Source organism: Zosterops lateralis, assembly GCF_965231275.1.
Source record: "Zosterops lateralis genome assembly, chromosome: 1".
In the NCBI taxonomy this organism is placed as follows: Eukaryota; Metazoa; Chordata; class Aves; order Passeriformes; family Zosteropidae; genus Zosterops; species Zosterops lateralis.
In genome coordinates this window covers 56,571,204-56,588,173 of record NC_139762.1, presented here as the reverse complement: position 1 = coordinate 56,588,173, position 16,970 = coordinate 56,571,204, and the positions used below count along the sequence as shown (strand labels likewise).

Sequence of the window (16,970 nt, the reverse complement as noted above, 5' to 3'; positions counted from 1 at the left end):
GTGATGATCTAATCAACAGTAGGGCCTAGAAAGGTATCCAACTCATTCTAAATTAAACACCTACCTTTGGTCTGCTGAACTGTTTTCTACATTCTTTTACCACCATAGGAGCAGTGACATGTAAATCACATAGCAGTCACTTGCTGTATAGACTCTTAAAAGCATATATCAGATTCCAGAGCTGAATCACACTCCTGAAGTTTAGTGAGATAAACTTGCCCACAGTGGCAGAGTATTAAATTGTTCCCTGATAATCTTGTAATTGGAACTTGTTCATCTGGAGCTAGGCACTTATTGAGCAATGAAACATTTTCCATTCACCAGAAGAATTTCTGTTGTAGTAGTCACCAATCAAGCAGGATAGGGCTGCTCTAACCTTTTGCATTTGAATTATCGACTGCCCATAGTCAGTGTTTAGCATGAGGAGATGCTCATTCCTCTACTTTATCTATGCCACCACTGTCTCACTAAAGAAGATTAGTGATCCATACCAGCTCATCTTGTGGATCTGAGCAAGAGATCAGGGTATTGAAAGTCACCAGAACCATGTGTATGGCATGGTTTGGTCACTGCCTCCCAACACTGTTCTCTATAGTACAGGTACCTGGAAAAACTACTTCAGAAAACCTATATTCTGGATGTCCTGGTTTAGGGCAAATTTGTGAAAGAGCCCCTGAATGGGGTCCCTCTGGGAAGCAAACCCAAACGGTCCCTCCCCCAACTGGTCTGGGAAAAGAACTTCTTCAAAGAGAAGTGGAAAAAACTATTTATTTAACAAAATGCCCACAAGTGTAAAGAATGAATAATATGAAACAATAAAACCTCTTGTTGCTCTGAAGTGGGATGGTAAACTCAGAGAGTCCTTACTGTGGGTAGCTCAGCCTGCTCAGTCTCTTATCAATCCCTCCAGAGGTCCAGACTCTGGTGGGCCACAGTGGGAACTGCTAGTGCTCCTCTGGGTTTTTCAGTCTGGAGGAGGTTTAAACAAGAAAAAAAGCCAGTCCAGAGAGCCTCTCTGCCTCAGCTAGATAAAACTAAGAGCAAAGCAGGTCTCCCAGCTGCTGCTTGTCCATACCTTAGACAAGCACAGTCCAAGAGCAGGAATGCAAAGGAGTGAATACTGTTTTCAAAACAAACTCTTCTTTCTCCCTGTTCAGTCTCAGAACTAGTCTCATAGCACTGATTCTCTCTCTCTCTCTCTCTCTCTCTCTCCAGGATCCTGCTTCATGAGTCTCTCTCTGGTTCATGCACCTCAGGGCTGCTCTTCCATGATGATCCACCCCTTGCCACCTAACCCCCTCTTTTATCTCTCTCATCCTTATTGGATATAGCTGTTACTCATCAGAGGCAAGGCTGTATTAGTTAATTAACACAGCTGTTACTTATCAGGGGTTACTTGGTCTTAAAGATACAGAACTTCACATACAGCACAAACAGAACAGACAATAAAAGCATTAAAAAGTTACCCCAGGACACTGGATCATTTAAAAGCTTTCTTTTAATAAACAGAGGAAAGAACTGAGTTATCCAAGAATTTGGGCTGATCCCCTGACTCTAATATGTTTAGTCATGCACTATTTCCTCATTATCTATCTCAAGGTTCTGATGGCTGTCTTCTTCCCAATGCTACTCTGACTAATGTGAAATAAGGAAGTACAACACAGTGCTATGATGGGAAATACTTAATTTTCTATAGTACTTCATCATGTTGCTGTTTCTTAACAATCTTTCTCTCCCCAAATCTGTAATCATATGGTCTTTTTTATTTTCTTGCAGGAGGAACTGGGCATTGCTTGTGAGTTACTGGAGTCAGATTTCCTCAAGTGCAGTGTGGGATTTCCTTTCATGAGATCCAAGTCTAAGGTAACGTTGTGATATTTGCATTTGCAGATTAATGGTTCATTTACTTCTGTCTCCAAGGAGTGGCTGGAAAGCCAACTGCTCTGTTAAATGTCTGTGATTGATACTTTCTCTGGCTTGCTAAGCCAGATATCCAAGTCTTTTATGGTTACAGAGGCTAGCTATTGTCTTTCCCACCAGACAGAGCCCAAGACAGTGCCCTGGGCACTGCAATAAAAAGGCTTTGAAAAATGGTGCAAGAGTTGCAGCTGTGAAAAACTTACATATTTCCTCTGAAGAAAATTAGAAAAGGACTCTCTATCTTACTTATGTTGCCTCTGTGAGGTTTTTTGTCTTCTTTCACATTAAAGTGCAGCTAGATTTATATAAATGACAATGAAAATGCACTAATGGCTTTTTCATCCTATGGTCTTCTGGGAGATTTTTTAAAGAGGGTTTTGTTCCATAAGAGAAGATACACTCTCTCGATGTTTAAAAATCCAGCTGGGTTCTTTCTGCCACTAAAATGATCTATAAAAATGATCAACCCAGAAAGAAAATTAGGAATAACTTAAGGAGATATAGATAGATAGATAGATATGAGGATATAAATATAAAAATATATAATGAGGATAACTTAAATGAAAAAAATGAGTCTGAAATTTTTCAGAAAGTTTCAATTTCAAAAGCAAATCCTTTCAATTTGAATTGATGCATCCTTTGATCCAACATAAAAGTTTTTGGTTTTTTGTTTTTTAATTGACTCTTTTGTGCTACTTTGAAAAAGTAAAAGTATTTAAAATGAAATTGAAAAAATACATGCAGTAGCAAAATATTATCTAGAATGTAAGAATGTAAGCCATTGAAATTACAATGAATTTGTACAATGTTTTGGAGTTAGGCAGAAAAGTCACATGGAGAAGTTATTCATCAAAGTAAAATTTTTGTATCTAAATTAGCACCTGTTTTCACCCATTATGATGGGTGTAGTGAATGCTGCTTTAACTTTTGCCACTTGCTCCAAGTCTCCAAGTGCAGGCCTGTGGTGTGGCCCTTATTCTCCCAAAAGATCTCTTCATCAGCAAATATCATATAGAGTGGTGCTAAGATAGTTTCAGGCAGTGATCCTCCTGTACTGGAAGACTCATTCCCAGGCAGATGATCTCCTCAAGAAATATCTTTGAATGGCAATTCTAGTAAAAGCCTTCTCTTAATGAAGGAAAATCCAAACCCTAGAGTATTTGAAGAGGAACACAATTACTAAGAATTAAAAGCTAATTTGCAGTAGAGGAAGTGCTCTTACATGTATCAAAATGTGCTACTTTTGTACAGTTAGGCCAGTAAAATATAAATGAAATTTCAGAATAACTACATTTTGAAACAATATGTAGTGTCTCTAAGTACTGCTCTTTTTTTTGCGCAGTATGAGTTCAGTGTGATCTTTGACACAAGCCACTTGACTGGGCAGGAAGAAACACTTACCTTCCTTGTCACTGCCCAAAGGTAAGGGAACCCTTATACATCTGGATGACTTGGATATTCCGTGTTATATGAAGTGTGCATTATGTGTGCTTGACAATTGCATGATATGTAGATATGTATAAGTGTAGTAAATTAGGTTAAATTACTGTGACTAAATGCATGTATTTTGGTGATGCAGAGTATCTGTGTATTGAAGCTTCCTGAAAAATGAGGTAGGATCATACACAGGTTTTCTTTGCCAGGCAGTTGGAATTCTGAAGGATTATTCTGTATTCTCTCAGTTGAAAGACTCTTGTGTTTCAGTGGCCATCTCTTTGGGACATGTATCAAGCTCAGCTCACCTGCAGTTGATGATCAACACAAGATAGACCCATTTGTTCCAGCATTTGAATAAAATAAACATGGTGGGATGCAAACAAAAAAAGATAAATGCTTTAATCAGATGGTCAAGGATCCCACTATTAGGCTCTAAAAGCATGTCTCTATTTTTGCCCTCTCTGGATCTTCAGTGAGCTGTGACAGACTGTGGAAAACATCTGGATAGGGTACTTCCCAAAGGGCACTTGAAGTAGGCATTGAAGTAGGGTGTTGCCAAGTATGCATACATAGGCATTTTGTCTTGGGCAGGGTAAAAGGCGTGATACGTGATACATTCTCTGTGCATTTTAAGACAAGAAGCAGACTGCATGGGTGATTCAGTCACAAGCACTGTCAATGTCTGCATGGGAACCAATGCACAGCTGCATTAACATTGGCCATAAACTGCTGCTTTTATGTGTTGGGTGTTTGACTAATTCCTCCTCCCACTTACTGTGCAAATGGGCCAACTTCATATCCTTACATATCCCCGAATTCTCCTCCCAAATGGAATGGCACCTCTACAAAAAGCTAGAGATGAGAGATAAGAGGTAGCAGCTGCTGAATGATTGCTCTCATAAGGCATAGTCCTCCCCTGCAGTTAACAGCTGTAGATGGAACACAATCCTGCAGCACGTAGGACTGGTATGAGACTCTGAAAGTAAGACATGTCACCGTGTTTTGCATGTTTGCAAAGTTTTATTCTCCATCAGAAGTTCATCATGTGTTCAGATGACCCTGTGATGCTTCTCAGTCAGAAACATAAATATCTGCTGGGTGAATACCAGCTGCTGCAAAGATGGGCCAGCAGTGCTTTAAATTTGCCCAGCCAGTGTCTTCCAACCTTAGATAAAACAAGACTTCCCTCTGTAACCTTACTTCTTATATTTATGTACCCTACCAATGAGAAGTGTTAGTCTGTGTCTTTAGATGAGCAAGGAAATAAACAGTAATTGTTAGACATTGAGTGAATGATTATAGGCAATATGAAAATGTTTCTGACTGTAGAACGCTGAGAGAGGATATTTATGATTTGAAGGATTTAGCTGAACCTCCAAAGAGGCTAGTGCAGATCTCAGTGCTGATTACCCTAATTTTCTTTGTAACTTTAGGCAAATTGCTCAATTCTCTCACTGTCAAATAAGTGTAACAAAATCTTTCTACCACAAGAGTTGCAGGGAGCCCTGACATAAAGTCAGTAATAAGGAAGTTGAGAGAACGTACCTGTGCTGCAGTCAGACTGCAGTAGGCAAAGACATTGTTTCCACACAGAACTGGAGCTAGTCTGGCAGAAATAGCTGGACAGGGAAGATATGTCATGCTATCATGGGAAAGCAAGTGTTGCCCTTCATCTGTCTACTTGAGCCTGTCCTGTATAGCTGCAAATTTGGCAGTAGGATCTGTGACAAGAGACTGGTTCAATATTGGAACAATTGGAGAAAGATATATTATATATTGCTCTTACACTATTTGGTTGTTTTTTAAAAAAAACAAACTTTCTTCTTTGCTTCCAGGTGTGAACTGTTTTTTCTAAAGGTGATTCACTGATTCACTTTTTTGACAGTACCTTTACTCCATTTGAAACAGATAAAAACATTTCCATGAACCCTTCATACAATTCTACTTGTTTATTCTGTTTGCCACCATGGTACCTCAGTATTTATGTTAGATGAGAAATGTTTCCATTTTGGACTCTACTGTGAGTCCATTCAGAGGAACAGCTTTTATTAGAAAAGAACTCCTGGGTTCTTTCCCAGGAGGGAAAGTTTGTGGGATTTTCTATCTGGGCCATATCAGCAGACAGGCAACGTGTCAGTTGCAGGAAGCTGAGCTGTATCTAAGCATGTATGTATGTAACCAGCTCTATTTTTGTAATCTGAGCAACTCATAATCTGCATGGTATCACTTGGGATGTTACTGCCTGCTTTGCCTCAGTGATACTGTCCTCAAATAATATGATCATATCTTTTGTTTTGCCAGTTTGATTTGTGAGTATATCCAATGAACTGCATAGCAAAAGTGATTCCAGAGTCACTGCTGAAGAAATTGGAAATACATGTAACATATCTTTTAAGACTGTTGTACTGAGCTGTCACCCAACAAGCAGACTCATCAAAATTACAATATTTGCAGGTTTGCATGCTAGACATGCAATACAAGAACCTTCCCCAGACTTCATACATGAAGTATTCACACTGAAACAAACTGACTCAAATGAGATATAATTGCTCACTTTTCTCTCTTATCTTTTTGGTTTTGACTGGCTGAGGCAACTGTCTTTGACAATGTAAAGTAGAAGTGCTTTCATTTTGGCAGCTAAGTAGAGGAAGAGGGGAGAAAGAGATGGAAAAGCGAAATTGCTGAGAGGTTATGGCCAGTTCATTACAAGGGTCTTGCCTGATAAATTGCTTGCAGTGGCAGCAAATTGGTGCTATAGTACAGTGCAGGTATATTGAAAACATTTTTTCATTTAGTGAGTCAAGACCCTCTGAGAGGTGTGTATTACCCTCATTTTCTTTGGTCCTCACAAACTGATGTGCAATCAGACTGAGAGAAAATGAACCCTAGCATGGAAGTCTAAAAGTTCTTGTTTCTCTCCACTGTGTATGATGGTTGCTGTAGTTTCCTACAGATATTTGAATTCACACATTGTTCCAATATACATTGTTTTGTTCTGAACCTGTTCATGTCACAGCCAAAAAACCCATGCTTTTTGTGTGTGCCCTCTCCAAGGTTGGATGAATATTCTTAAGGAGCAGTTATCACTCAAACAAAGAGGCTGAGAGTACAAGGCAGAGAGGTGGTAAATGTGAAAATGTGAAATATTGCAAAGGCTGTTGATTTGCAGTATGTTTATTTTTCCTTTCTGGCACAGTGGAAACCTAGAACGCAGTGAATGTCTGCATGATAATACTCTAATCCTGTCAGTGCCCCTGGTGCATGAAGTGGACTCATCCATCAGTGGGTAAGTATCAGCCACCAAATGAAAACAAAAACAATAATAATAATAATAATCATTATCAGCATCATCATCCTAAGAACAACATCTGAGTATCTTCAAATGAAAAAATTAATTCTTCTCTTTGTTTACATATACCCAGACTGTTGCTTTTTTCCTTGTTTCCCAGACTCTGGTAATTCAGAAAATCTCATTCAGTATCTGGAAATTTTATTTATTTCAAGATTGTACCTCATTTTCACTACTTTCTAATTAATGCTAAGTAGTTACCAACACATTTAAAGTAGGTATTTTAGTGATCGTTCTTGAATTCAAGTGATGGTGTAGATATGATGGACTTTAAATTTTAAGAGAACAAGTAAACCACATGTAGTTCCTTAGAGCATGTGTTTCAGGAAATAGTTGAGAGTCACCAGGCCAAAGGTTATGGTCAAATGTTCTGGAATTTTAAGGAGATTGGTTAAGTCTAGCTGTTTGCCTTTCTGTTTAATTTCACAAGCAGAATTTGCTTCTGCTTCTGTTTATTTTCCTATTTCCTGTATTCCCTAGTCTGTGAAGCATCTGACTACCAACTGTGGAGCATCACCCTTTGACTGAAATACTTGTATAACATATAGCCATTGTGTTCTCTCTCTAAGGCTGTACGAGTTCCTGCCTTTGTTCTTGAGGCTCTTCCATCCCGCTTGGCATCACAATCTTAAGCCTAGAATGAAAGATTCGTGGTCAGTCTGAACAGTCAGACCATTCTTTAGCATAAACAGTGCTTTGGGTCAGAATTGGAGGACCTGGTCACTGAAGATGAATTAGTATTCATGTAGACTGAGAAAGCTGGCATTCATTCCTAAACTGGGAAAGCAAAACCTCATCAATAGTGTCTCCAGAGGGTCAGTGTCTGTTTCAGCCACAATCTCTGGCTACCTGCAGACTACGGGTATTGTCTAAATGACCAGTGCAGGTTGGCATCAGAAGTCAAATATTCCCTTGACCACTATGCTTGCTATATGTGAAGGAAAAAAGTTAACTTGCAGTGACATGTGATTTGATTGAAAAACTGAATAAACTCAGATTCAAGGCCTAGACTGGGTTTTGCTTTATAGAGCTTATCTTGTTGGATAGAAATAAAATCCCTAATTACTGCCGCAGCAGTCAGAATGGGTAAAAGATATGTTTGGGCCTGCTCAGAGAAAGGAAGTGTGCTGTCAAACTTCACAAGATGACTAGCAAGGACAAAAATCTCTATATTGAGAGTACAGTCTCAGCAGCATGCTCTTGAAGTTTTTGAATGCTTTCATTGTTACAAATTCTTTAGAAATTGTTTATTGATGCTTTGATACAGATGGATTTTTATTCAGCTTTACAGATATGAATGCTTTCATCTGTGTCTTTAGGTGTCTGTTTGTTACCTGCAGAATACTGCATGCCAAAACATAATAAAAATTGGTTTCTTTTCTTTCTCTTCATAATGTACTTTTTTAAAGCACAAGGTATCTGAATTTATAAGCCCCACCCAAGTGCCTGTGTGGTTCATATTTTTCTTTCTCGTAGAAAAGGCTTAGTTAATTGAAGTTCACAGAAAAATCCAACGGCCAGAGAAAAGTTGGGTTTATTGGAGGTTCCCAGGCATGGTAATATTAGTAATACTCTTTGTTTTGGACAGTATCTTTTTGAAGCTTATTTATTAGCTTAATTGTCCTACATTTGAGTCTAGAGGAGCAAACTTCATTCCTAATAAATAGCCCAGAATAGCTTGTACCATATTTGGGAGAAGCCTTCTGGTATGACACTAAGTGGTAGGAGAAAATCTGTCCTTCACTATTTCCCCTAGCAATCACTAGCACAGGATGCAGGCAGGAAAAAGGGAAATGTATCTAAACAGGCTTAAAATCCTGTCTGGAAGTGCTCTGATTCCAAAGGACAACCTGGGAAGGAAGCAGAGTTTTAGGCAGTAGGGAGGACTAAGGTTTGTCTGAAATCACACCAGGTTAGAAGGAGACATAAAGGATGCTTAAAGCACTCCTAGTCTTCTGCAAGATTTTCAGGTACTGTAATTTCTGATAAAATCCTACTGCATTTTACTTTGTGATTAAATGATAAGAGTAGTTGAGGAAACTTGGACTGCTCCACTCCAGTTGAAAGCAGGTTATATCCCTCTAATCTTTCCTTTAATCATCTGCTAATGATAAAATTAGTGAAACTTAGATAATTAACCAAGTCTTTATTCCTGAAATGCTATGTAAATGTTAAAATTGAAATGTTACTTCAGTGAATATATAACTTAAAGTATTCCTCTTAGATACTGTTTCTTCAGATTAACTTGATAGTGCAATGATTTCCTGTGTTAATCCAAACTAGGAGACTTGGGCAAATCATCCATGGCAGGAGGAGGACTTGTGATAGGAAAGGAGAAGTAGTAATCAAAAGAATTCATTGGTGGGATGTTAACCCATGTCAGTTGAGATGCTGCTTGTATAGTCTAATGTTGCCAAGAGGAAATCAAACCACAAAAAATAGATTAATGCAAAATGATCCCATAGAATTTCACATTACTAAAAAGCAAGGGGTGCGATTCAGCTAGAGAGAAATATATTTCATTTTGATCACAAATTTAGCTTACTAAATCTGTATCTTGGTCTTACAGAGAAGTCTTCCCTACTTCATTTTTCTATGGTGATTCTGTGGAAGCGTCCAACTTTGTCCAGTTGGAAAACCAAGAATGCCTTTTCCAGTCTCTCAACTTCACACTGCAGGTAAAATTCATCCTTATTTTGACTGCTTTCCTGCTTGACTACACATTCTTTGTTGTATCTATTTGATTTTGAGTGTGGTATGGGGTTTTGTGCATGATTTTGCATCACAGTCATGGGCAGAATGGAAACTTCAGACAAGGTTTGTAAAGAAGACCCTCTTGTTGAGTTATGAGATTCAGAAAGGACTCAGTTCCTTTCTAAACTTCTTCTCAGAGAGGAGTCTAGGTGCAACTGGATCCAATCCTAGCCCCGACTGGGTCAAAGTTTTTGTCTAAAGGTTATATAGGTGTACTGACTCATACCAACTCATACCAACAACTGTGGACAAACTCAGCCTCAAGGAGAAACCTTGATGGGCATCTCCACTCAAGGGAGGACCCTCCAAACTCTCCCCTGGAAGTGGTGTGTTAGAAGTCCAAGCTGATAAAAAGTGGGACTGAGCTTTTAGAGTATAAAGTGATCAACTGTCACTCATCTATTTCTAGGCTAGCTGTGCCAGCTCAGCAGCTTTAGACAAGTTATCTGTACTATCACTTGTTGATTCCTTTATCAGTAACTTGGCCTGTAATATCCTCACTGATACAGTTTTTGTCAGGAAATGCTGTCTGAATGTTTAACTTTGGGATTGATAAGTCAGCCTGAGCAGTCTTTTAACACCGAAGGCAGCATGACCACCCTACTCCATCCATCACGAGTAACTTTCACAAAGAGGGTTTAGTTTGAGCTGTTTTACCCCCACTCAGGCAGACCATTCTGCTACAATGCTGTACAATCCATTTTTTATTGGATACCATATTTACAGTGTGCAGAGATGGCATATGTCCTGTATCTGAATATACTAGGATAAAAATTGCAAACATGGCATCTCACTTCCATAGGAAAAAAAAGCTCCTACCATTTGTTTCTCTTTCACCATTTTTCACGTGCTGTGTAAAGAGTCCTATTTACTCAAGTGCCACATCTTGGATGAAATCACAAGTTAAAAGTGGAAGAGTAATTCTTTTTGATGGCATGGTCATTGAGCAAAGGAGTGGGCAGCCTTTATCCAAGAGAACAAACACATATCTATCTGTGCAAGGGATTCAGGCTTGCTAAATGCCCCATTATGAAAATATTTATAGCACTACTGATAACAGTACAGTACAGGGAAGAGATGAGGACACTAAAAAGACAGGTGTGAGAAGCTTTCAATAAATACCTCATAGCATCTCAGCATTATTCAAGTGTTACTTGTATATTACTCTTTGCATGGCAGTTAGATGGGTTCCTGATGTGGCAAAAAAAATATATGGATGGTTTATTATAAAAAACTCTTGTGATGTGACCAAAATTAGCTGCTGTTGTGTTTCTCTGCTGTCCTACAAATTCTTTTTGAGCGTTAAATGGGACTAGAGAATGATAAGTCATGCAGAGGTAGGTTCATTTATTATGAAAAATAGTGTTTTGTCTTTTTTCCTTCCGTTTTCCTAGACTGAAAACTCAGCTTATAACAAAGAAGGTATTTACCTCCATGGACAGATTGTGATCCAGAGCAATTAAGCTCCTACTGTCATTCAGTGCCCTCAGCTATTTACTGAAGGACTGAAAGCAGGATTTCAGGACATAAAAGCTTTTGTGAACTAGGCTATTAATTCTTGTGATTCTGTTTTTTTTTTTCTTGGGGATTTATAGGTCTTCTTCCCTTCCTTCCCCTCATACCCAATGATTGGATAATCCAGATAAAGAATGGATACACTGATGCTTTAACTAGATAAATATTTCAGTAAAGCAAAGTGATAAAAGGGAAGGGAGAGAGAATCTATGCATTGGCAGTGCCACCATTTGTCCTGCCAAATGCTCTTGTCTCCCATGCACGCACTTAGCAGTTGCAATATTAATTTTTTTTCCCATATGGAAGTAGAAAATTTTACCATAACAAGTCACACATCTGCTCTCCAGTATCGTTATTGTATTCAGGATGGCTGAAATAATGATATGACTCCAAATCTTCTTGGAGGGCATATATAGTAAAGTTTATTCAAAGGCACATCCTTTTTATACACTGTTTCAACACTACTGGACATGACTGGTCATTCAAGCCAACACCTCATTGCAAACATCCTTGCAAGTAAACGAGTTGGAAAAGCAGCAGGTGCAGAGATAAGAAATTGTTTAGAATGTTGCCTCCCGGCTCCCCCAGAGCAATGCCTGGGAAAGTCTATCTGACCTTCTCTTCTGACCAGCTTTCAGCATCCACAGTTCCCCTTTTTTTTTTGGAGGATGCAGGGCAGCATTTATAATCTCCTACAGGGCCCTTGCAGGAAAGAGAGCAAACACAGCACAAGAGGTCCTTGTAGTAATTTGCCAGTTACTATGTAGAACCTCAATCAGACACTGACTTAGAATGATCAGGGAGATCATCTAGCATATGCCATCGAGTTCTTCATGCACCAGCATCAAGTCTTGCTGTTCATTCTTGCAAGGAGTCAGACTAATTCTAATATAGTAAACAAAACTATATGTCATTATTCTGCTCAAAGAACTGGCATTCTAACTTGACAACACTCACTACTCTAGAAACAAAGGAAAACATAGAATGCTCAGTCTCTACTTGTAGAAGGACCATTCGATTGATGATCAGCATCCTGATCATCATTTAAAGGTTACCTGTTGGCCATGTTCTGCTTCTGGTGTTGCAGGTCAGGGCGAACACACCTTGCAGGTATCCACATACCCCAGTGTCTGTGGAAAGGTATACATACACATAACCCCAAGCGATAAGCTCACATGGGCCCTCCCACTCATAGTGGTTAGATCCTGTACTCAGACCTTTGTTCGCAGCAGGTGCATCTCGCCTGAAGATTGCAACAAGGAGAGTAATTTGAAATGATAGGATTATTTGAATTTTGTGGCACTGTAGGGTGATCAATTATATATATAGAACTTTTTCCAATTGACCAGGAGGGTTTCTCCAGGCATTCCTCTTTTTCGTTTTAACAGAACACGCTTTAGGATGCCACAAGTGCATTCAACACTGGCTTGATGGAGAAAAATAATAGTCCCTTAACTAAGAGATGTGTTACAAAAATATAGGTCTTTATAGCAATTTTTATATGTAAAAATCTCTACTAGATACAATACGAATAAGGAAACAGAAAATGCCTTTTCTGCAACAACTCCTATCTGATCTTAGTGAGATAATCAAAGTTTTTATAATGTCTAACATGAAATATTATGTTTTTATTTTATGCAGCATTTATCATACTCCATTCTAATGGGATTTCTCCCCCTGCCCAGAGCCTCAGGGCTTTTGTGAGGATTTGGCATTGTGAACCAGTTCTGTTTATCAGTCAGGCATTTCTTCAAATAGAAATAGTGTTTGAAGAATGAAAACCTATTGGTTTTAATATTTGTACGTTACACAATTAGCAACTGCATGTTACATGTTTTCACAGTAGTGTCTCACTGTGGATAAATATTGTAATGGGCTTCATGTTTTTACTTTAATATTTTTAATGCATTTATATTTGTGTTGTTAGAAAGAACCAGAAAATATTTTTGCTAATAAAAAATGTAAATACAAGTGAAAACTTAATTTAATTGAATTTTTCCATAGATTATTTCGCTTCAGCAAAACCCCATAAATTTTGGAATTTTCACTGGATACATTTCAGTGGTGGATGGGAAATTATTTGTGTTTTTGTTGAAATTTTGGGGACTAGGGGGTGATTAGAAAGCTAATATTTTCCACTAAAAGTGTAATTTAATTGAAAATGCCAGAAATTACATGGAAGTTGTTCACATGCATATCCTGGCAACTCACTCAGAAAACCCACAGTCCAGTAGTCACAGTAATTACTTGGCTTCTGCTCTATAAGGAAAACCATATGAAGAATATCATGCAGTGGTTACCAGATGGAAATGAGAATGTTTACTGAGACAGTAATTTCTTGTAACCTTCAAGATTTTATTACCAAAACACACAGTGTACTAGCAGTGTCTCTGTATATAAAATAGAAGTCTTATGCTGTTTGTATTGATGACTGGCAATTATCCTGCAAAACTGCTTCTCCTTTGATATATGAGCTGTGCCTGAAGACTGTTAGGTAAGATAATCCTTTGACTTCGTTCTCACACTTGAAAAAGAAGTCTTTGTCTGAAGACATTGAAAAACCTGCAAGTACTTGTATTTCTTCAAATTTACCTATGAAATTTACCACTCCCAGCTCTAAATCTGTAGTAGTTTCCCATTTATGAGAAGTCAAGTATGCAATTTTATTTGTATTCATTTTTTCTCTTACAGGTTTACAATGCTGGACCAAGCACTCTTCCTGGAGCCTTTCTTGATATTTCAATTCCAAACCGCCTTTCTGCCACTGGAGCTGAAATATTTCATATTCAGCAGATGATGGTGAGTATGTTACAATGTGCTCTGAGCCCAGAGAGGCACTGAGAGCTACTGGTAACTAAAACAAAAGAAGTCCACCAAAACTCAGTGAATCAGTTGCTTTTTAAGAAAATCAAAGGTTCTTTGCATCTGTGGCCAGAGGATAAGTAACTGAATCCCTCCAACTGTTGGCTGTTTTCCTTCACTTAGGGGAAATACTGTTAGCTGTATATTCCTGGCTTCCTACAATGCCGTGTAAAACTAGGTCAGGCTGATGCTGAAGGAAATATAAAGAACACTTCCACAAGTCACACCTGCAAAGAAGATTGTCTCTTCATCTGTTCTCCCTGACTAATGGAGGCTTAAAGGGTGTGTGTAATATCAGTAGGATGCTTTATCAAGCTGACTCAGATTCCCTGGGGTTTTTTCTGTGGTTATCAGCTAGATCTGAATACATTATCTATATCTATTTTGCTAGTAGTCCATGTTATAATTTGCTCTTTTTGAGTGTTCTTTTAATAAATGTAAATAATAGAAAGTAATTCTTTCAACACAATACTTTTCAAAAGATTCTTTTTGTCAATTTCAAATAAATTCAACATAAACTGTGGTAGACAAATTCTTAGAATTAACTTCAAATATCTATTTATTTATTTATTTCGAACTCTTTGTTAGACCACTAAAATACCATAATTTACACTGTGGTGGCCAAAAGGCAGAAACCTTACTACTGAGGTGAATTTATTGCGGACATTCAGAGTAATCTGCCTTTATGAAATGAAACCAGCTCTTTGGGATAATTGAAAGGAAGTATTATACTTTCATGTTGTTGTTTACTTTTCTAGCCTTTCAGTGGAAAATTATTACGTATTTTGTAGGTAACAGTGCCACTGAATATGTGTAAATAATAGATCTGAAAGATCTTTCTAAGCAGGTTTCCAAAATTTTTGCTGTTGGAAGGTATGAAATAAATATAGATGTGGTTTACAGATGGGCACTAAAGACAGAATGACTGAGAAACATATGGGGATATTGTATGAAGCAGTAATAGTGTATGGATGGAGTCAACTCACCAACCAGAGTTCTCCAGCATATGTATCATTTTCTGTGGCACTGCCTTTTAATGTCTATTTAGTCCAGCCTTACATGCAGAAATCACCTTTCCTTTGATACATTGCCTGCCAAAACATCATGACCATGTCCTTGTTCATTTCCTGGTCTCTGTGAGCTGTAGGAAAGGGTGTGTTCATAGCAGAGAGGTGGGAATCTCCTTAAGGGATTCTATCCCCGTAAATGTCAATATCTCCTCTAAAGTCAGTCATCCTATAAAGGAGGTACCAGTTGGGTGGTGTGGTGTTGAGCACTATGGTAATAAATGCTAGCAGGGTTTATATTGCTTTTCCTCAACAACAGTTTGCATTTCTCTGCACATTATTTGACTGAATTGTACTTTGAAATTTGTTTTTGTAGAAATGTTAAACTGCTGTTATGAGACCTCTTTGCAGGTAGTAGGCAAGTATATTTTTATGAGAGATGTCTGCCTGATACACTGGCATTCCAGTAATTTTGACTACTGTTTTTGGGTATATGGTCAGTAGAATTCTCCTACATGACTTTCCGAATACCTCTAGCATGTTAATAAATGTGAACCAAGAAAGTCCTGTGTGGGATAGTGGTTATCCTTGCTTTACAGATACATAATTGAAACACCAAAAGGTTTGCTCGACCTCACGCAGGAAGTTTGTGACAGAGCCAGGCACTGAACCAATGTATCCCAAATCTTAGCAGAACCAATGTATCCCAAGTCTTACTATTTACTTTAACAGAGAAGGCATCCCACTATCTTTCTTCCTGCTCTCTCCCAGTGAGTTTTTATTGACTGAAAAGGGAACTAAAATCATGGAGTTTTTCAACTTATCATAGAACAGATATAATTAAACAAAGAAACCTAAAAGGAGATGAACTTTAGAAAATGGCTTACAACAGCTGTTTTTCCAAGACAATTTTTCTAAGCATAGTCATTAAATATTTCAAGCTTTTGATTATTTTGCTTATTCCCAGAATCTAGACTTCAATAAAGATAGTAAGGTAATAGAATCCTTTCAGACAGTGCAGGTGTTTCTGTCATTATTTTCTTCATGCTTATAATCCAGCCATTCTAGCTATCAGGGTTGACAAAACTTTGAAAATAGCTGTCATTATAGAGAGGCTTAGGAATTGTCATTTATCTGCAAAATACAATGTTGATACAATGTAGTGGCATGGATGGATAGTAGTTGCCACTACCTCCTGGAGAGCATCTTGTCAGGAACCTGCTCAGGCAGGCACACAAACAGCCACTTAATCCACACCCACAAACACCACAGATAAGCCAGTGAAGGAAAGGCAGGAAGGGTCTTCGGTACAGAGTTCCATGGAGGTTTATTGCAGCCCCACATCAAAGGGGTCCAGGGACAAAAGACATGAGGAATCCCAGAGATTACTCCATTAGCTGACACCAGTTCCCAGCCCTATGGCCACTCTTAGTGGGTGATTATGGTTACATCCAACCCAGTATCTGCCACACTTGGAAGATAAACTTTATCACCTTTGTTAAACAAGCCACATTCTAACAGAGGTCTGTCCTGGCCCACAATCTCTGCCCAAACAGCCATAGGGTTTTCTGGCAAAATGTCAGTCCCGGTGAGTATGAGGAAAACTTGGGCGATGAGTGTGACCTTAAGCAAAAACCAAGGTGAGTCCACACATATAACTGTGACAGTGACCTTGTCCATTGGCCCCATGGTTTGGACTTTGGGAAGTACCTATAAACTGTCCAGTCTATTACTAGAGTCCTCTATGATTAAAACATCCCTTGGTCCATCAGAAAGTCCAGATTTACCAGTTGGAATGTCATAAGCCACCTCATCATCAAACTGGATGGAAAGGGCGCTTACCAGTGTGCATTATGTCCCTGCCTGAACATGTTGGTAGGCCTTGGAGAGGCGCTCCTCATAGTAGGTGTCATCATAGATGATTTCCCATTGCCTTGACTCTCCAAAATGGTGGGGAGAGAGGGACAGAATGGCTTGGCATTTGGTGTCATAGCACAGGTCTGTCCTGTGCTTGGCTGGAGGTTTCCCTGGTGCTACTGGTAAGATGGATGATGCTGGACCTGCCAGTGATATTGAAACTCGAGACAATTTTTAAAATGTTTCTTAGAGTCCTGGCATGTGGAGGA

General features: G+C 38.7%; 1 protein-coding gene across 1 annotated transcript in view; it reads left to right on the top strand.

Moving 5' to 3' along the window:
• ITGA9 (integrin subunit alpha 9) overlaps positions 1-16,970 on the top strand; it is a gene marked incomplete at its 5' end in the record, with an annotated part of 207,374 nt that overhangs the window by 151,533 nt on the left and 38,871 nt on the right. The window contains 5 exons of the mRNA XM_083854287.1: positions 1,777-1,863; positions 3,263-3,342; positions 6,554-6,643; positions 9,276-9,384; positions 13,667-13,774. Of these exons, the coding sequence (XP_083710413.1) occupies positions 1,777-1,863; positions 3,263-3,342; positions 6,554-6,643; positions 9,276-9,384; positions 13,667-13,774 (474 nt within the window). The remainder of the gene's footprint in view (positions 1-1,776; positions 1,864-3,262; positions 3,343-6,553; positions 6,644-9,275; positions 9,385-13,666; positions 13,775-16,970) is intronic.